The 21,248-nt window shown below is 45.0% G+C and overlaps 2 protein-coding genes across 9 annotated transcripts in view; one reads left to right on the top strand and one right to left on the bottom strand.

The window, feature by feature from the left end:
* Positions 1 to 8,108, bottom strand: part of NUP88 (nucleoporin 88) — a gene marked incomplete at its 5' end in the record, with an annotated part of 33,454 nt that extends 25,346 nt beyond the window's left edge. Inside the window, 3 exon segments of the mRNA NM_001133241.1 lie at positions 2,499 to 2,624; positions 4,956 to 5,125; positions 7,804 to 8,108. Of these exon segments, the coding sequence (NP_001126713.1) occupies positions 2,499 to 2,624; positions 4,956 to 5,125; positions 7,804 to 8,100 (593 nt within the window).
* Positions 8,109 to 8,475: 367 nt separating this feature from the next.
* Positions 8,476 to 21,197, top strand: RPAIN (RPA interacting protein). Of its 8 annotated transcripts, none has more exons than XR_008515254.2 (7): positions 8,537 to 8,740; positions 9,737 to 9,907; positions 11,206 to 11,266; positions 14,424 to 14,535; positions 14,685 to 14,748; positions 16,544 to 17,757; positions 21,024 to 21,197. XR_008515254.2 is itself a non-coding variant. In XM_002826907.6 (7 exons), the coding sequence occupies exons 1-7, from the start codon at positions 8,660 to 8,662 to the stop codon at positions 21,051 to 21,053; spliced, it is 660 nt and encodes a 219-aa protein (XP_002826953.1). In that variant the 5' UTR covers positions 8,537 to 8,659; the 3' UTR covers positions 21,054 to 21,197. The 8 variants fall into 8 exon arrangements, 6 of the variants coding, with proteins under 6 accessions (XP_054392035.1, XP_054392033.1, XP_002826953.1 ...); XM_002826907.6 differs by having other exon boundaries at positions 16,544 to 16,684; XM_054536058.2 differs by lacking the exon at positions 14,424 to 14,535 and having other exon boundaries at positions 8,500 to 8,740; positions 16,544 to 16,684.
* The last annotated feature ends 51 nt before the right edge of the window (positions 21,198 to 21,248 follow it).

Genomic DNA, 21,248 nt, shown 5'->3' on the forward strand with positions numbered 1-21,248 from the left:
ATTTCAAAAAAAAAAAACCAACCAAACAAACCCAATATCGTATCATCTCTATTTTCAAGGGAAAGTATAATACTGAATTTTTTAACCAAAATTATTTTAATTTAAAGTAACCTACATTTCACAGCATATAAGGCTATCGTGAAAAAGGGAATTTTCAAAAGGCCAGTAATGTCATTTTAGAAATCCAATGTCCCTTATGATCACTTATTTTGTCTGACGCCACTAAGAATTTTTTAACTTGGTTTCTTCTAATATCCATAAAATGCCACATTAAGTATTTAATAAATGTTTTTAATGATAATTTGATCCATTTGAACACACATCCATTTGAACACACATTTATTACGGTCTTCCTAGGTTCCTACAAGCGTTATAACTTCAAAATACACATAAATACTAGACAATAATGTTGTATTGGGGAACAGTGAAAGAAAAAGAAGGTGCAACAGGGCATTCGGTGAAAATTCCCTTTTGCTCTGAAATTGCCCAAAAGCTCCAAAGCTTAGGAAAACAGAAGTGTTAAGTACCACATATTTTTAAAAAGAACCTTCAATATTTGGGACCAGATACTTCCTTTGGGGCTTAAGAACTGTACCTATGCTATCTTCCCACCATCTCCTTTTCCATCATAGCATATAAAAGGAAGACTAAGAAGAGAGGATGTCAAAGATTCCTTAGGAGTACAGTATAATGTTTGTAATGGGAAGATTTTCCCTCCCCTCTTTCTCTACCCTGAACTCCAAAGCCAAATGGGTGGGCAGGGAAGGCTCTAGGAAACAGCCAGATGTGGAGGTACCTGTAGTAAGAGAGACTGGTGCATTTCCTAGCTGAATGCCCCTTAGTCACTTAGTAGCTGTCTCAGTTATAAGATCGAAAAAACACAGCAATACACACATATCACGTTCAGTACTATCTACAGTTTCAGGCATTCACTGGGGGGTCTTGGAACACACACCCTGCAGACAAGGTATCCTGTACCCCATCTTGAGAGAGGATTCAGGGCATAGAGAACTGACAGGAGCCAATGGGAACCAGAGCTCCTCAGTGATGGGGGGAGCTGCAAGTTCAACACTGCCCTCCAACACAAACACACACACGCGCGCACACACACACACACCCCATCTATGCAGAGACTACCACATCAACAGAGTTCACTAGTGACAGATGGAACGAGATTAAAACAAGATCAGGCATACTTCCCCATCACTCACAGGCTACCAGTTCGGTAAGATCTCTACCTCACCTATCCCACTCCCCTACCCCACACTGAAGGAGTTAGATTTGGAGGAAGGAGGAGGTAGCCCATTCCTTACACTTCACCCTATGCTCCAAAGTGCTGGGATAAGAGGAAGAGCGAAAGAGCAGACCACACACTCGCCAATCACTTCTGATCCCACAAAACACAGGTCTGACCCACAAAAGGGCCAGGACATAGTTGTGAAATAGATTTGAGATCAAATAGCTTTTGACATTTTTATTTTCTTTAGACAGGGTTTCACCCTGTCACCCAGGGTGAAGTGCAGTGGTATGATCATGGCTCACTGCAGCCTCAAACTCCTGGGCTCAAGCGATCTTCCTACCTCAGTCTCCTGAGTAGCCGGGACTACTGGCACATGCCATTATGCCCAGCTAATTTTTTTGCAGAGACAGGATCTCACTGTACTGCCCACACTGGTCTTGAACTCAGGGGCTCAAGTGATCCTCCCACTCTGGCCTCCCAAAGTGCTGGGATTACAGGTGTGAGCCACTGCAACCGGCCAAGATGAGTTTTAAACCAGACACACTGTTTTCATAACTAGAAGTAACGAGAAAGCTATGGGGATCTGTATAAGACACCATTAAGGGGTGAGCCATTCAGCAGTGAAGGAAGATTTAGTAGAGCACAGTTAAAAGCAGTGATTACGAAAAATAAAACTGAAGGTATCTGTACCTCTGCTGAGTCCTCCCAATAACTTTTTACATAAGGCCGATCCAGAAAGTTAGCTGATAATAGAGTAGAAATCTACATAGCATTAGGGCATTTAATCATAGAGTGCAAAGCTTGAAGGGGCTTTAGAAACTATTGAATCAAACCTTCTCAACTTAAAAGATTGGAAACTGAGCCCCCCCCAACCCCTAAAAAGCTCAAGATCTCAAAGATAACAGAAAAGGAGGTGGGACAAGAATTCAAATCTCTCAGTTTACACTTACATTCTCTTTCCTTTATGCTACGTTATTAACAAAAGGGTGACATAATGAAAGAGTTTTGGAAAGATTATTCTAATGTGTCAGATTAGGAGAGGAGATACCTGGAGGCAGGAAGACTAGTTGAGAAGGAATAGTGGTAAGTTAGAGCAGTTAGGCAATTCTTATGATTGAGAATGGGTTACAACAGCCATCCAATAAAAGCACTGACTCATTCAATGACTCACTTCGTTCTATGTTGAGCTGTTAATTGGCAAACAGAAACAGAGCTTTCCCACTTGCTAGGCTTCAAGAGAGAGAAAAATAAAACTTACCTGATTATGTTGTCTGATGTTAACAGCACTACGTGGGGATCCAGGATTTCACTTGGATACCATGCAGCATGCTTTAGAGTCAGAGAGGTGGAACTGGTGAAAAATCTCTCAGCAACTGGAGTGGTGCTAAAATAAAGATAATAATTTTCCAAAACATTTTGTACAACTTGGATGAAAATCTTCTAAAGGAACTTTTTTTTTTAAGATGGAGTTTCTCTCTTGTTGCCCAGGCTGGAGTGTAACGGCACAATCTCAGCTCACTGTAACCTCCGCCTCCCAGGTTCAAGTGATTCTCCTGCCTCAGTCTTTCAAGTAGCTGGGATTACAGGCACCTGCCATCACGCCCAGCTAACTTTGTATTTTCAGTAGAGAGGGGGGTTTCTCCATGTTGGTCAGGCTGGTCTCAAACTCCCGACCTCAGGTGATCTGCCCACCTCGGCCTCCCAAAGTGCTGGGATTACAGGCATGAGCCACTGCGCCAGGCCCTAAAGAAATTTCTATTTTAACACTCTTTGATTCTCTTTCCTTCAAATTTATTTCCCTGAAATCATGCTGAGAGGGCATTCAAGGCATCTATTCAATCAATATCAAAGAATTGAAATAAAAATATCTTCTAAATTATAGCACATTGGCTGGGTGTGATGGCTCACGCCTATCTTAACACTTTGGGAGGCCGAGGCGGGTGGATCACCTGAGGTCAGGAGTTTGAGACCAGCCTGGCCAACATGGTAAAACCCCGTCTCCACTAAAAATACAAGAATTAGGCAAGTGTGGTGGCATGTGCCTGTAATCCCAGTTACCCGTGAGGCTGAGGCAGAAGAATGGCTGGAACCCAGGAGGCGGAGGCCGCAGTGAGCTGAGCTCGCGCCACTGCACTCCAGCCTGGACTGAAGAGGTTGCAGTGACCTGAGATCACGCCACTGCACTCCAGCTTGGGCTACAGAGCGAGACTCTGTCTCAAAATAAATAAATAATTTATTTTAATAATTTATTTAAATTATTTAAATTTTATTTGTTTATTTGAGATGAAGTCTCACTCTGTGGCCCAAGCTGGAGTGCAGTGGCGTGATCTCGACTCACTGCAACCTCCGCCTCCCGGACTTCATCAATACTTGTGCCTTAGCCTCCTGAGTAGCTGGGACTACAGGCGTGTGCCACCACACCCAGCTTTTGTATTTTAGTAGAAATGAGGTTTCACCATGTTGCCCAGGGTGGTCTTAAACTCCTGAGCTCAGGCAATCTACCCGCCTCGGCCTCCCAAAGTGCTGGGATTACAGGCGTGAGCCACCGTGCCTGGCCCCAAATTATAGCATATTTCATACGTATATATATATTTTAGGATGGTTTGACTTAGGATTGATACATATTTATACAGTACAAGTGTTTTCAGATATAGTATCTCATTTGATCTTTTTACTAACCCTGTAAGGAAATTACAAGGGCAGATATTATCAATCCTATTTTTAAAATAAGGAAACAGATTTAGAAAGTAAACAGTTTAAGGGGACTCAACTTATAAGTTGTGGAGCTAAAAGTAGTTTCTACCTTATACAGATGATCCCTAACTTTACAATGCGTTTACCAGTACATAACCCAACATAAATTGAGGAGCATCTTATGACTTATGATGGGGTTACCCATCATAATGTTGAAAAATCCTACGTTGAACCATCCTAAATCGGGGAGCCTCTGCTGTGTTGTCAGCAATAAATGCATTTTCAACTTACACTGGGTTTATAGGGACATAACCCAATCGTAAGTTGAAAAGCATCTGTACTCTTTTCAGTAGATCTTTCAGATTCACTTTTCTGGATTTGTTGAAAAAAACATTATATAAAAATAGGCCAGGTGCAGTGGCTCACACCTATAACCCCGGCACTTCGGGAGGCAAAGGTGGGTGGATCACTTGAGGTCAGGAGTTCAAGACCAGCTTGGCCAACATGGTGAAACTCCGTCTCTACTAAAAATACAAAAATTAGCTGGGCATGGTAGCGCTTGCCTGTAATCCCAGTTACTCGGGAGGCTGAGGCAGGAGAATCGCTTGAATCCAGGGGACAGAGCTTGCAGTGAGCCGAGATTGTGCCACTGCACTCCAGCCTGGGTGACAGAGCAAGACTCCATCTCAAAAAAAAAAAATACACACACACACATAAAATACTTACACTTCTGGCAAACTTCTGGCTGACAGATAACAACTAGTTTTACAAAATCTTACTTCTGCCCAATTGAAAGAATGGCCTAGCCTCCAATGAGACAGCAATGTGGTACTTCAGGTAGAATAAAAGTACAATCAATTACACATATACTATAAACATTGATAACACAGAAGCCAGTCTGCAGACCACGAGGAGTGCTCTAATGTTTTAAGTAGTATACTAAACATGCTTAAGAACCACTGGTCTTGAACAATTTTCTGTATATATAATAAATTATACAGATAAATAGTATACAACTTACCTACAATTCACTGTTGATTTTCCACCTTCAAATTCAGAATTCTTCCCCCATCTTTTAGGTAATTCTAATATCATAAGTCCTTTTATTCCTATAAGTGCTACATGATGTTGTGTTGGGCTTAACAAGACTTGATAGATTTCAAACAGGGGTGGATTTATGCAAAGCAATCTCTGAAAATTAAAGCAAACCAGTCAACATAGTTAATTTTAATATAAATACAGGTGACAGTTACTTGAAATCACAGTAATACTTTTGTTTACTACAATTATAGGATAATAAAACTCTGGATAAGTACTCACACTTGTACCATTAACTCACTTTTTTTTTTTTTTTTTTTTTTTTTTTGAGACAGAGTCTTGTTCTGTCACCCAGGCTGGAGTGCAGTGGCGGCCCACTGCAGCCTTTACTGTGGGGGTTCAAGTGTCCTTCCCACCTCAGCTTCCAGAGGAGCTGGGACTACAGGTGTGCACCATCACTCCCAGCTAATTAAAAAGGTTTTTTGTAGAGATGGGGGTTTCGTCATGTTGCCCAGGCTGGTCTCAAACACCTGTTCCTGTACTCACAAGAGCCACCTGCCTCCACCTTGGCCTCCTAAAGTGCTGATTATAGGCTAGAGCTACCACACCCAGCTTACTCATGCTTTCTTTTAACATCCAAAGTTACAATTCATGATAAGCTGCTTTCTTCCCCATCTCTAAGGTTTTGAGATTCTGGAGGAGTGATGGTTATTGAGATAGTCACCAATATTTACTGAGAGCTTATAAATTCTGGGCACTCCAGCATTTTTGTATGCTGGACACACAAAAATAAATAAATAGCCAGGCGTGGTGGCACATGCCTGTTGTCCCAGCTACTTCCAAGGGCTTAGGTGGGAGGATCACTCGACCCGACAGTAGAGGCTGCAATGAGCCGTGATCACACCACTGCACTCCAGCCTGGGCAACAGAGAAAGACCCCATTTCAAAAATAAAAAATAAAATACATTTTTAAAAAATGACAAGGGCAGACCCAGCCCCTGCCTTGGAGCTTACAGTCTAGAAAAGAAGACAGAGGCAGAGTGCCATGGCTCACGGCTGAAATGCCAGCACTTTGGGAGGCCAAGACGGGTGGATCACCGGAGGCCAGGAGTTCCAGATCAGCCTGGTTAACATGGTGAAACCCCGTCTCCACTAAAAATACAAAAAGTAGCCGGGTATGGTGGCGTGGGCCTGTAATCCCAACTACTCAAGAGGCTGAGGCAGGAGAATCGCTTGAATCCAGGAGGTGGAGGTTGCAGTTAGCTGAGATTGCACCAGTGCACTCCAGCCTGGGCAACAGAGCGAGATCCTGCCTCAAAAACAAAACAAAACAAAACAAAACAAAAACGGCCAGGCGCAGTGGCTCACGCCTGTAATTCCAACACTTTGGGAGGCCGAAGTGAGCAGATCACGAGGTCAGGAGTTCAAGACCAGCCTGGCCAACATGGAGAAACCCCGTCTCTACTAAAAATACAAAAATTAGTCGGGCGTGGTGGCAGATACCTGTAATCCCAGCTACTCGAGAGGCTGAGGCAGAAGAATCGCTTGAAACCGGAAGGCGGAGGTTGCGGTGAGCCGAGATGGCGCCGCTGCACTCCAGCCTGGGCAACAAGAGCGAAACTCCGTCTCAAAAAAAAAAAAAAAAGACACAATAATTATAAATAATTAAATTATGACTGTGTCAAATGCTACATAGCAGTATAGAATGTTATTAGAATACTGTGTGCTGAACATTTGGTAATTATTTTTTGAGACACAGTCTTGCTCTGTTGCCCAGGCTGTAGTGCAGTGGCATGATCTCAGCTCACTGCAACCTCCGCCTCCCAGGTTCAAGCGATTCTCCTGCCTCAGGCACCTGAGTAGCTGGGATTACAAGGGCGCGCCACTACACCTGGCTAAGTTTTGTATTTTTAGTACAGACGGGGTTTCACCATGTTGGCCAGGCTGGTCTCGAATTCCTGACTTCAGGTGATCCACCTGCCTCTGCCTCCCAAAGTGTTGGGATTGCAGGCGTGAGCCACCGAGCCCGACCTTGATAATTCTTTTTAACTGAAATTGTATAAGTAAGTAGACTGTAGACTCCTGCCCTATTTTCAAAACTGCGGAAGCACTGCTAGCGTCTTATTAAAATTAAATCACTTCTCGGCAACAAGAATTGGACCGGGCACACAACAGATGTCATACCTTAGAATGAGTACCAAGCTCTTTACTTTTTCATCTTTAAGAGAATCTATGTATTACAAATAAACATTTCCATAGACCAATATTTGATCACAGCAAGTGTGTAATACTTTGTGGATCACACCCATTTTCACATGCTGTCGGCTAATCAAAAACAAAAATCCCAATTTTGGGTATGGCTTTATTTTCTAAAGCGGGCGCTGCGGAGGGAAGAATTAACAGACTTCCTCCTCCATGTCAAGCATGAAACGTGGTGCTTTGAAACCTGCTACCTGACTTGCTGTGCACAACGCAAGAGAAAGTTACGATCTGTATCTGTTATAAGCGTCACGTCAGGAAATAGGTTTCTCCCGACCAAACTAAAAATAGCAACTCCGCCCACTCGTTCTCAACCCCTTTTAGCCCGCTTTGTTTTTCTCCAGAGCACTCATCCATCACTAGTATTTTTATTGAATATTCCATGGTCCTTTCCTTCCTCCCAGGCCTCAAGCATCGAGAGAGCCTGAGTCCCCGCGACCGCGTATGGCAATGTCGGAGTCAATCCGCTGGAACGCCTGCCGCAAGATGAAAAAACAGCCAAGAGGGGAAAGGAACAAAAAGACTAGTTCAGATCCCGGTGAGGGTCACTTCCAAGATCGACCTGGCACTACCTGGTACTGGGACAGGGCGGGCTCTTCACCGCCGCCGCTGGGGCCCCGAAGGCGAACGACTAAGAAGGAGCTGTCTTCTCCGTCCCACAGGAAGAGCTCTCCGCCGAGGCCAAAGACCACGTTTCTCGTCAGCAACTGCGGCGGCGGCGAAGAAGGCAACGACGAAGAAGCTGGTTTCTCAGCTTCGGCTGGACTCTGGTTTTTCAGTCCCTCCCGGAGCCGCAAGAACACGACGTGGTTAGGAAGCCAGGTCTGCCACAGCTCGCCGTCGCACGCAGGTCCGTCGGCGGCCGCCATCTTGGTCCAGCTGCTCCCCTCACTCCAGTTGCTCAGCCCGCCGCTGAGCACAGCCAATCCGCGGCCGTCCACTCCCTGCTTCGGCCAATCACCGAGCAGGCGGCCCGGAAGCTCGAGAGGCTCGTGCCAGGTAGGGGGCGAAGGCGAGGCCAGCCCACCAAGCAGGGGCGTCGCCAAGGGAAAGCCAATCACCATTATTTCTGAAGGCCAAGGGGGCGGGACAAGAAGTCAACAGAATGGTGGTGCTGCTGGAAATCTAGCACCTGGGTAGAGACTGAGACTTGTGTATCTAATTGCCTATTGGACACCCCCATCTGGGTAAACCCAGGCATCCAGAACTTTCCCTCAAGACTTACCTCCCTCAGTGCAGGTCGGGCTGGCCTCACACATTTCGCTTGGATGCCTAAATCTGTCTCCACGTGGGGCCGGTCGATAAGACAACACTTCCCAGAATACGCTGCGATCCATTCGCGGTCTGCACCCGGAAACTACACCTCCCAGGGGTCTGTGCGCGCTGCCAGGGGACGGGTCTTGCGGCGTTGTGCCCCTCGAAGAGGAGATGGCGGAGTCGTTGAGGTCTCCGCGCCGCTCCCTGTACAAACTGGTGGGCTCGCCGCCTTGGAAAGAGGCTTTCCGGCAGGTGGGTGTGGGGTTTGCGCCGTGGTCTGCCCTAGATCGTCCCGGCGACCGCCGTCTTCCCTGCCTTCGCCTTAGCCCTGCTCCGTGGAGCAGGTGCCGCAGCGCGCCTGGTCTGGTCAAACCCAGGCCTCCTGACTGTAGAGTGTGGGATTAGCCTGGGTCGGCCCAGTCCTAGAAAGCTTTGTTTTTGGATTCGATTTTGTTTTGAATTTAAAGTGTGGTCATGACATCACCGTTTGCACCTCTGCAATAACACTACTTACTGTTGCTGCGGAGGTGGCCACCGAGAGAGGCACTTTGTCTACGTTCGTCTTGTGAGATAGAGATGATTTCTATTCTAGAGAGTAGTAAACTGAGGCTTAGAAGAGGGCTCCACCTCAGTTCTGGCCTCTTCTTGAACACAGTGTGGTTGTTAGTAAGTAACGTCCAAGAAAGTAACCCGACGCAAGAAACACAGCAGATATAGCAGAGTTTCTCAGCCTTGACAATGGACATTTTGAGGGAGATATTTATATGTTGTGGAGGGCTGTTTAAGCCACATCTCGGGCCTCCACCCTCTAGACGCTAATAGTCCTATAACTAGAATTGTGACAACCAAAAATGTCTCCAAGCATTGCCAAATGTTCCTTGGGGGACAAAACCTCCCTGAGTTCAGAAACGCTGCTCTGCAGGAAGGCCGTTACCCAGCCATATCTAGAGTAGCAAGAATTTGGAAGGAATATAAATGTTCTGTAATAGGACATTGGATGCTGAGATATTATGCACACAACCATTAAGGAAACTGGCAAGCTAGAATAAAAAATATGGTTCTATGTAAATACATGTACAAAGAATTGTAATTTTATGTATCTCTACAGAGGAATATGCAAAAGTAACACTAGTTAATATTATCATTGAAATTTTGTGTCTATAAACTTTCTTTAATGTTTTCTCAACTGAGTGTTTTTTAAAAATAGAAATGCTTTTTTTTCCCCCCAATCTTGCTCTTTTTTCCCAGAGATGCCTGGAGAGAATGAGAAACAGCCGGGACAGGCTCCTAAACAGGTACCGCCAGGCTGGAAGCAGTGGGCCAGGGAATGCTCAGAACAGCTTTCTAGTGCAAGAGGTGATGGAAGAAGAGTGGAATGCTTTGCAGTCAGTGGAGAATTGTCCAGAAGACTTGGCTCAGGTCAGGCTGGGCTGTGTGTTTTCAGGGAGGGGGACTGCACCACCAAGAACGGCTCGTGTCCTCTTTTATTTGTTTACTTGAGTCCTCTAAACCCACCATTCCCCTACCCCCATTTAGAATTCAACAGCCTTTAACCCAGGCTTTTCTACCGTTAATGTTAGACTTGTCTAGATGAAATGTTCTGAAATACCAGACCGTAGACCTGCTCATCACTGCAGCATCATCATTTATGAAACTAAAAAGAAAGAAATTTCATTTCTTGCCTCCACCCTTGGAAATTATGATTCAGTAGGAATAGGCTAGGAATCTCTTTCTCTTCCTCTCTCTCTCTTTTTTTTTTTTTTCTGGCTTGCTCTGTCGCCCAGGCTGGAGTGCAGTGGCAAGATCTCAGCTCACTGCAACCTCCACCTCCTGGGTTCAAACGATTCTCCTGTCTCAGCCTCCCAAGTAGCTGGGATTACAGATGTGTGCCACCATGCCCGGCTAATTTTGTTTCTGTTTTAGCAGGGATGGGGTTTCACCATGTTAGCCAGGCTGGTCTTGAACGCCTGACCTCTAGTGATCTGCCCATGTCAGGAATCTCTTTCTAAAAAGGTCTCCAGCAACTTTCGGATTCTAATCTCAGCCAGCGTCGGGAGCCATGGGTGGAAAGGAAAATCATTTATAGTGTATCAGGAAGAACACTGGATTCGGAGTCAGGAGTTCCAGAATTCAAATCCTGGTTTGGCTACTGACTGTTAACTTCAGTTTGCCTCTTTGAGGTTTAGTTTTCACATTTATAAAATGAGAAGATAATGTTTTCAGCATTGTAAGGACTGTGTAAGAAAATGTGGGCAACTGTTTGAAACCATCAACGCACTGTGTAATAATGATGCATTATTCAGTGGCTTTTGTGTGTCCTGCAATACACCAATGCTTGCCTTATATCACCACAACTAGTACTCATAGTAACCCTCTTAGACAGATTTTATTCCCACTTTACAGAGACCAAAACTGAGATTTGCAGAGATTAGGAACTTTTCCTGTGGTTACGTAGCCTTGGTATGTACCTAACTGCTACCCTATATCGTCTCTCCAAAATTGGGTACCATTATTTTGTCACTGGATAGTTGGGTCATTTGTTGATGACTTGTCAGCATGACAGCATTACCCCACTGTCAGCATATTCTGCCGGAGGACTGGACTGATTTTGTCCAGTAAATCTGGGTTCTTCAAGCCAGCCTCCAAGTATGAATCATTGTGGGGCTTGTTTGGTGATTAATACTTCAAACTTCTGATGCCTCCCCTTTTTCTTCCAGTTGGAGGAGCTGATAGACCTGGCTGTGCTGGAGGAAATTCAACAGGAGCTGATCAACCAAGGTAACCCCTAGTAGTAGTCCTTCCTTACCTGTATTTAGCTACTCGAATGCTGTGACCTTTCCTCCATTCAGGATTAGTTTATAAGTCCCCTTTGTCTACCTCCATCAGTCAAGTGTCCAAAAGGCTCCTTTTGTACTCCGACATCTTGGCTGTCTAGCTTCTCAATAATAAGGGTCTCCAGGGTGCTAGGCTTTGTGCTAAGAACTTCTCATTTAATGATGCTGTTTTCTCCACGTGACTGCCCTGTAAGATAGTAGTATTAGAACAGAAGGTAATGTTCTCATGCAGGTCATACAGCTAGTAAGTGGAGGAGATGGGAAGCAAAATCAGTTGTGTGAATCCAGTTCCCATGTTTCTTCTACCATCCTGCCTCTCTATTAATGGGTTAATAGTTCACTGAGGGTGGTGGCTGATGCCTGTAATCCCAGCATTTTCAGAGGCTGAGGCAGGAGTATTGCCTGAGGCCAGTTCAAGACCAGCATGGGCAACATAACAAGATCCTGTCTCTACAAAAGCAAAAAAAAAAAATTAGCTGGGTGTGGTAGCACATACTTGTAGCCTACCTCAGCCAGAAGGCTTAGGCAGGAGGATCACTTGAACCCAAGAGTTTAAGGTTACAGTGAGCTATAATTTTATCACCTTACTCCAGCCTGTCTGACAGAGGGAGACCCTGTCACTTTAAAAAAAAAAAAAAAAAGTAAACCTGCCATTTTACAGGATACAGTGATAGTGCATGGTCTGATCCCTTGCCCTATTCATTTTAAGTGCCACATTCTCTATTAACTCCCCAGGGCCTGTGAGCATCCACTCCTTGAGGGAGGTGTCCATAGCACGGTGTAGAGAGCATAATTTTGTACCTTATATAGTTAGGTCATTTGTCCATGTAGCCCTGATTTGATTAGGCCTTGTTTGGTTTTTGTTTTTGTTTTTTTTTTTGAGACAGGGTCTCTGCCCAGGCTGGAATGCAGTGGCGTGATCACAGCCCACTGCAGCCTTGACCTCCTGGGCTTAAGCGATCTTCCCACCTCAGCCTTCTGAATAGCTGGGATCATAGGCGTGTGCCACCACCCCTGGCTAATTTTTTTTTATTAATTTTTTTTTTTTTTTTTAGCTAAAGATGATAAAAACAAGACAAAAAATTATTTTATTTATGTATTTTTTTTTTTTTTTGAGATAGGTTCTTGCTCTGTTGCCCAGGCTGGAGTGCAGTGATGTAATCATGGCTCACTGTGGCTTCATTATCCTAGGCTCAACCAATCCTCTCATCTCAGCCTCGCGAGTAGTTGGGACTGCAGGTGTGCACCAGCATACCGAGCTAATTTTTTGATTTTTCTGTAGAGACAGGGTCTCACTGTGTTGCCCAGGCTGGTCTCGAACTCCTCTCTGGTCTCAAGTGATCCCCCACCTCAGCCTCCCAAAGTTTTGAGATTACAGGCGTGAGCCAAAATGCCTAGCCTCATTTTTTTTATTTTTTGTAGAGACAGGGTCTCACTATATTGCCTAGGCTGGTCTCAAACAGCTGGACTCAAACCATCCTCCTACTTCAGCCTTCCAAAGTGTTGGGATTACAGACATGAGGCATGGCCCCCAGCCTTAGGCTTCATTTTTATGACCTGTAAAATGGAGATAATACCCTATAAATTTGTTGTAAGGCTTAAATAATGTGTGTAGAAGACTTAGTGCATTGTCTGGCATATACAGAGCTTTCAATAATCAACAGCTATTATTATGGTGAGGCAAGAGCACAAACTCTTGAGTCATACCTCTAAGATTCACTTGGCTTTACTACTTTAATTTGTGTGGCACCGACCAAAGCACTTAATTTCCCCGTGCCTCAGTTTCTTCACCTTTGAAATAAGGATAATAATAGTGAAGAAGTTAATATATGTAAGGGATTTAAAATAGCATTTGACACATAAGTGCCATGCAAGTGTTAGTTGTTAATGACTGTTGCTGTTGACTCTGGTTAGACTGTAAATTCCTTAAGTTATCATCTTTTTTTATTGATTTTCCCTTCCCCCACCTACAAAACCTATCTTAGTGGTGAAACATAAGCCTCACCAAATGTTTTATTTTGGGGCATATTTAACTAATAAGTCTGAAGTGACAAGGATTTACTGTGTTGTGCTGTACTCAGCCATAAGGAACATTCTAAAGCAGAAGTTGGCAGACTTTTTGTGAAGAGCCAGATAGCAAATACTTTAGACTTCACAGACCATGTGGTCTCTGGCACAATTTCTCAACTCTGCAGTTTTAGTGGAAAAGCACTTATAGATACTACATAAACAAATAAGCATGACTAGTTTTTTGACCCCTTCCCTAATGTCTAGACTGTGAGCTCAACAATGACAGTCTTTTTCATCTTTGTGCCCCTGTGACTAGCACATACTAGGTACTGTTGTATGTTTGCTGAATGAATGAGCACACAGATTCTGAACAACACAGATTCCAAGTATGTGGACATACTTGGAAAACAGATCTCTTTTGACTCAGCAGGGTCGTCCTGGCATCAGAAATCAGTTCTTTTTTTTTTTTTTTTTTTGACACAGAGTCTCGCTCTGTCACTCAGGCTGGAGTGCAGTGGCGCAATCTCGGCTCACTGCAACCTCCGCCTCCCGGGTTCAAGTGATTCTCCTGCCTCAGCCTCCCGAGTAGCTGGGGTTATAGACGTGCACCACATGCCTGGCTAATTTTTTGTGTTTTTTAGTAGAGATGGGTTTCACCATGTTGGCCAGGCTGGTTTCGAACTCCTGACCTCAAGTGATCTGCCTGCCTCAGCCTCCCAAAGTGTTGGGATTACAGGTGTGAGCCACCGTGCCCGGCCAGCAAGCAGTTCTGTTTGTCAACTTTCTTTAGTTGCCTGTGGGACCCTGACATTTTGTATCTGTGCTCCTATGGCCTCTGGAGATGTGTGTGAAAATTGTCTCCTCGGCCCTTAGCCTGCTTCACCTCTTGTGCTCACAAAAGAGACAGAGAGGAGGGAGAGGGATCCAGCAAGATGAAGCCAGCCTGAGAGAGCATAAAAACCAGTGATTGGTATTGTGGTCTTGCCCAAATCTTTCCCTTGTGTGAAGGAAGCCTTTGACAGTGAAGCTTAGAATTAAATACAGGGCCAGCTGAAACGTGGTGAAGCCCTCCAACTGCCTTTGCCTTGCAGAGCAGTCCATCATCAGCGAGTATGAGAAGAGCTTGCAGTTTGATGAAAAGTGTCTCAGCATCATGCTGGCTGAGTGGGAGGCAAACCCACTCATCTGTCCTGTATGTACAAAGTAAGAGTTTTTAAAACCTTTTCAGCATTATTCGTTCCCATTCCCCACTCCAAGGTGAGTGGACTCTCCCCCCAGATTTGTTGCCTGAAAAGGTTTGGAGATCCAGGTCTGGTGGCCATGATGCTCTGGGATCCTAATTCTGCTTCTAGGTACAACCTGAGAATCACAAGCGGTGTGGTGGTGTGTCAGTGTGGCCTGTTCATCCCATCTCATGTGAGTGTTCCACACACAGATTTCATGATACTTCTTCCCACACGGATCTACTTTCTTGAAGATCCTCCAGTGCTGGCTTGGAGCCCATTGTGCATATTTCTTCCCAGTTTTATGTTCAGTGGTGTCACATTGGTAGCTTAAATCAGCCATGGTGAGAATATCTACAGCATGAAAATTGGCAGACAGTGCACATGAGAGCCTTTAGGGCCCTGGAGAACCACCACCACTTAAGGTTTTTATGGAGACCTCAGCTTGGGATCGGAAACGCCTGTATCTGACGTTTCATAAAAACTTTCTACATATGAAGACATACCTAATTCAGAGTTTAAGCTTCAGTAATGGTTTTTTTTTTTTTTTGAGATGGAGTCTCACTCTGTCGCCCAGGCTGGAGTATAGTGGCGTGATTTTGGCTCACTGCAACCTCTGCCTTGTGGGTTCAAGTCATTCTCCTGCCTCAGCCTCCCAAGTAGCTGGGATTACAGGTGCCTGCCACCACACCCAGCTAATTTTTTTTTTTATTTTTAGTAGAGATGGGGTTTCACCATCTTGGCCAGGCTGGTCTCAAACTCCTGACTTCGTGATCCACCCACTTCAGCCTTCCAAAGTGCTGGGATTACAGGCGTGAGCCACTGCGCCTGGCCTTCAGTAATCTTAAAATACAGAAAAAGCCCTTTTATTTGTCATGATGGGGACTGCGAGTTTGCCAGTTAATTGAGCAATTGGTTAAAGAGGCAAATTATAAAAATAAAATGTTTTATGGTAAGTTTCAAACACATAAATTTATTTGCCAGCCTTTGAGTGGGGCCCCGCTGATTGGAGAGCTGAGTCACCTGTTTTATTTTTTATTTTATTTGAGACAGAGTCTCACTCTGTCACCCAGGCTGGAGTGCAGTGGTGCGATCTCTGCTCACTGCAACCTCCACCTCCTGAGTTCAAGTGAATCTCCTGCCTCAGCCTCCTGAGTAGCTGGGATTACAGGCACGCGCCACCATGCCTGGCTAATTTTTGTATTTTTAGTAGAGACGGGGTTTCACCATGTTGGTCACGCTGGTCTCAAACTCCTGACCTCAGGTGATCCGCCCACCTCGGCCTCCCAAAGTGTTGGGATTACAAGCGTGAGCCACTGCGCCTGGCCGAGTCACCTTTTTTACATAAACAACTTCTATAATACATAGTCCAGAGTTTCCGGTTTTAATTCCATAAAGTGGATCAAGAAACTGAGTATACAACTTAGGAATTTTTCCTCCCCATCTTTTACCTAATTCTATAGCTCTTTTTCTTTCTTTCTTTCTTTTTTTTTTTAAGCAGCTCATCTTTTTGTTTCCTAAACTTTCCACTTATTATTATAAAAATAAAACATTATCATTCCCTTGTATCGTTGATTTATATAACAAGTAATTAGCGTTACTGAGTTACAGTAGCAAGTTCAAGTAACCCAGGCAGACCCGGGAGCATATACTGCTAGTTGTTGGTAAGGATGCACTCAGCTGGTGAGGGCAGAGGCAGAGGGAGGCTGGAAAGTAGCCTACAATCTCTGAGTGTTGTTCCTGCCATGAGTGGCCATCAGTGTGTTTGACAGCAGGAGTAGAGGGCGTTGGTTAGTCTGGAGAGGCAGTTAAATGGAGATGGGTTAAGAGATCTTGGTACAGTCGTGGGCCCAAGAGTGTCTTTAAGGCTCCAAGGAGTCAAGCCATCACAGTGAGCCACAGTTATATTGGTTGGCATGAGGAATGAGGATTTTCCATCTGTTGGCTATGAAGTCACTGAGAGGAGGTTGAACTTTTTTATTTTGTAGTCTTCTGAGTTGACAGAGCAGAAGCTTCGTGCCTGTTTAGAAGGTAGTATAAATGAGCACAGTTCACATTGTCCCCACACACCTGAATTTTCAGTCACTGGAGGATCAGAAGAAAAGTCCAGTCTTCTTATGAGCTGTCTGGTAAGCCTCTCCGGGGACCCAGTCTGTGGAAAGCGGGACCTGTGGTTGGTTTTATTCCCACCTTGATAGAAATAATGACCTAGAAACAGGTAAATGTTTAATGCAGTTTATTATCTGAGGAATTTACTTCCATAGAAAAGTGAAGGTAACAAGTCATTTCGACTCAAAGGCCAGTCAGAAAGAAGGGAAGACACAGCACAGGATCATGGCAAGAGGATTGGTCTGGGAGTTAGGACGCCTGGCTCCACACCTCTTCTTAGATCAGTAGTAGTGGTTTTGGATTCAGCTGGTCATTTCATAGACATAAGACCCAGATAGGACATGCTGGCACCGCTTTTGCAGAAGGAAACAGGGCAGAAGCATAGCAGGGCAGCATTAGGTTTGTCTGTCAGTGGAGTTTTTACAGAGGTCCAAGGGCTAGTCGCTAGCCTGAGTGACAACTGAGGTGTGAGGGCCAGGAACACAAGTGGGTAAGGGAACCACCTGTCTTAGAAGTGTGCTATAGGAACCAGTATCTCTTATAATCCATGTCATTTCCATATATGTGTATGTATGTATGTACATGTGTATATATATCACAGAAACACACATAAAACCAATATGATACATATTATGATTGCTTTTAGATCCCAGGCAGGGGGAGCCTTGGGATTAGAGCACACTGTACTTCAGGAAGTTCATAGCCATGGCCTTCCACTGGGAATTTAGAATTCCTTCATGGCCGTCATTCCAAATGCAGTTAACCTACAGAGGCCATTTTTATTATGAGCAGCATTGCCTAGTAACAGCCATTTCACCTTTAGCAAGTTTCTTCCATAGGTATTCTACTCATTCATTAAAAAAAACAATGAATCGAGGACTCATTAAAATTGAGAAATACACATCTCTCACAGCTCAAGCCTTGGGTTGGTAATCAGAGAACAGAATAAACAGGCAGTACCCTGGAGAGCTGCACAAGGAGGCCTTATGGGAGTTCACAGGAGGGTGATCTCCTTTATGGTGACACCTTCCTGGAGGAGGCATTTAACTTGGCCTTGAAGCACGGAATCGATCTGGACAGACATGGAGATCGGGTGAGTTGGGTGGGGGTAGAGCTTAGGTGGAAGATCCCCACATAGAAGAACAAGGCAGAGAAGCAGGAAACTGGAGTGTATACAAAGAGCATCTTGTTCTACTTAGCTGGAGCATTAGGTTCATGAGGGAGAGGATAGTTCCTGTTAGGAATAGGAAACAGATTCAGAGAAGTGAGGTAATCTGGCCAAAATTTTACTACTAATAAGCGATAGAGCTGGTGCTAGACCCCAAGTCTTTGTGGTTCCGGTGCCCCTGCTGTTTGCTGCTCCAGGCTCAGGCCTTGGCGGAAGGATGCCATTTTCCATCAGCTTGTATGGAAAGAGACACAGCAGGTGAAAGTTTAAATAAAACCCCTCACTACTTCCTGTTGACTGCAGGCCTGTGTTCCCTTCTGTTCCAGCTAATCCAGCACTGGTAGCAGATGCTCAAATATGCAGTGCTTTCAGGCTTCTGTGCTGTTGTTCATGCTGTTCTGTCTGAATGACTTTGACTCCTCCCACTACATTTAAGGATCATTTGTACAAATATTTATCGAGCGCTACAATATGCCATGTACTTCATTCAGCCTGATTCCTCACAAGGAATTGGCCAGTCTCAGCTGGCCACAGTGGCTCACGCCTGTAATCCCAGCACTTTGGGAGGCCGAGGTGGGCAGATCACCTGAGGTCAGGAGTTCAAGACCAGCCTGGCCAACATGGTGAAACCCCGTCTTTACTAAAAATACAAAACTTAGCTGGGCATGGTGGTGGGTGCCTGTAATCTCAGCTACTCGGGAGGCTGGGGCAGGAGAATCACTTGAACCCGGGAGGTGGAGGTTGCAGTGAGCTGAGATCGTGCTGCTACACTCCAGCCTGGGCAACAGAGTGAGAATCTGTCTCAAAAACAGAATTGGTGGCCGAGTGTGGTGGCTCACGCCTGTAATCCCCACACTTTGGGAGGCTGAGGCAGTTGGATCATCTGAGGTCAGGAGTTCAAGACCTGCCTGGCCAATATGATGAAACCCTGTCTCTACTAAAAATACAAAAAGTTTGTCAGGCATGGTGGCACACACCTGTAATCCCAGCTACTCGCGAGGCTGAGGCAGGAGAATCACTTGAACCCAGGAAGCGGAGGTTGCAGTGAGCAGAGATTACGCCACTGCTCTCCAGCCTGGGCAACAAGAGCCAAACTCCATCTCAAAAAAAGCAAAACAAACAAAAAAAGAATTGGCGAGCCTGAGAAGTCCATTCCTTTGGAGTCTGTTACCATTCTCAATAAACCTAATGAGGGCTGGCAGAGGGGAACTGGCCAGTCTCTCCTTGGGCTTCTGCCGTTCCTCATGCCATGTCACCTGTAACAGTGTTGCAGTTACCTACTCATGTCTTTGTCCTTGAGGGCAAGGCCTATATTTATTTTTATTTCCAGTGCTTGGCATATATTAATAAATAGGTGCTCAATATGTTTGTACAAATGAGTTAAGGTGGAGGGAGGAGAGTTGAGGCACAGGTCAGCTGGCTTTGGCTTCTGTCTTCTTAGTAAGGTGAACAGTGAGTCATCCACACAGATTATAATGGTAGCAGAGCTGAAGTCTACAGCTCCTTGAGTATGAAAGTCCCCTTGAGTGTGAAAGACCAAATGCTGGTGGGGGGATGAGAAGGGGAATTAAAAGGTAAGTGGAAGATGGCCTAATTGCCAAGTGCACAGCTTCAGCTCAGCATATAATTGTTATGGACCCCAGTTATCCACTCACCTAACCGTCAGTGCCCTGTGGCTCAGAGCAGCAGTGAAGCTAAGTGGGAGGTGAGGTTTGGAAGGTGAGTGCTGTGCAGCAGTCTTGGAGATCATAGTTGACAGTGCCGGCTCTGGGGTGAGCAGGGAGACCATTGTTGGGTAAGTGAGGGGAGGTGGGGGTCACAGCAAACATGAGAAACACAGCCAGGTGCTGTGGTTCACACCTGTAATCCCAGCATTTAGGAAGGCTGAGGTGGGAGGATCACTTGAGGCCAGGAATTCAAGACCAGCCTGGGCAACATGTTGAAACCCCATCTCTACTAAAAATACAGAAATTAGCTGGGCGTGGTGGCTCGCACCTGTACTCCCAGCTACTTGGAAGGCTGAAGTGGGAGGATGGCTTAAGCTCAGGAGGCACAGGTTGCAGTGAGCTGAGATGGCGCCATTCCGCTCCAGGCTGGGTGACAGTGAGATTGTGCCTCAAAAAAAAAAAAAAAGGAGGGGGAAAGACAAAATTGTATTCTGTAGGTCCCGAGTTCAACATTTGGAAAGGTAGACATTTGGAATGCTCTAGTTCCACTAGACCTTTGGTTTTCACTTAAGGGAGAATCAAGGACCATTGTGTTAGAATCCAGTGAGGTCAGGATGTAGGGAAGCTCAGGACTGATGGCTGAGGATGTGTTGGAAGATAGGGGTGGGTTACAGAGATTCCACTCTATTACAAGACTAGGAATATTTCAGATGTGACGGTGCTCAGGTGGTGGTCGTGAGATGGAATATGCTAAACCGCCTATTAGCAGAGTTATAGTGTCTTTTAGAGAAAACCAAATATATTACCTGTGGAAGTGGTAAGAAACAAGAGTAACCCATTTATGCCTACTGTTTCATTATTGGAACGCTAAGCCTGTGGGAGTTATTGATCCCTTACTGCTCAAGGTCATCGCCAAGGTCTGATTTTTCACACACAAAAAATTTGCAACCTCCAGCATAAATGGGTTAAGGACAGACTGGATTTCTTAGCATAGTGGAGGGGCTGAGCCACCAAGGAATCCGGAGGCAGTTTTACACTCAGGTGCTTACTGATCATATTACAGATCAAGGGGAAGACATGTTTTCTGCCTGTACTGATCATGCATGGTTTGCACCTCCCCTATGATACATACCTGCTTCAGTCTTGTGTAGATTTGGAGTCTCATCTTCCTGCTGGGCTCTAAAAGCTCCAAGACACTGAGTTTGAATACAATCTTTCTGGTCAGTGGTTTCCTGATGGTGAGGATGTTTGATTAGTTCATCTACAGGATTTGATCTTAGCTTGAAGACTACTGATGCTGATGGTTCCCACGGCAGTTGTTTGAAGGCTGCAGGACAGAGGTCCAGCAATGCCAAAGAGGGGTGGTCATCATGACAAACTACGCTACTGAACTAATTGAAACTAGACTCAGGAGACCTCATCTAATGTGTAGAATTCTCATTGATTACAACTTTTAACTATATATCAGATATCTTTCATGACTAGAATACAATTTAAGCTAATTATTTTCCTGTTTAAACCTAGGCCTGTGATACTTGGGCTGTGATCCTCTAGAGCCAGCTTGGACTCACATCATTCTATAGGGTTGAAGACAACTCATTCCCTCTGAGGAGCCTTGTACATACAAGCCTTTTATTTATAACTTACTTTGTATTGAAACTTTTAAACAATACTGAAGAAAAAAAAACTTTTCCGACATCTCTGTTCTTGGTCTTTTGTGACGCAGGTTGAAGGGGGAGGAATAGAAAA

Source organism: Pongo abelii, chromosome 19, assembly GCF_028885655.2.
Source record: "Pongo abelii isolate AG06213 chromosome 19, NHGRI_mPonAbe1-v2.0_pri, whole genome shotgun sequence".
Lineage (NCBI taxonomy): Eukaryota > Metazoa > Chordata > Mammalia > Primates > Hominidae > Pongo > Pongo abelii.

Bases quoted from the DNA above. Each gene is read 5' to 3' on its own strand.
- RPAIN (XM_054536058.2), top strand. From the start codon at position 8,500: ATGCCTAAATCTGTCTCCACGTGGGGCCGGTCGATAAGACAACACTTC. The intron at 8,741-9,736 runs GTGGGTGTGGGG...CTTTTTTCCCAG, and splicing joins GGAAAGAGGCTTTCCGGCAG to AGATGCCTGGAGAGAATGAG. The intron at 14,749-16,543 runs GTGAGTGTTCCA...TTTATTTTGTAG, and splicing joins GCCTGTTCATCCCATCTCAT to TCTTCTGAGTTGACAGAGCA.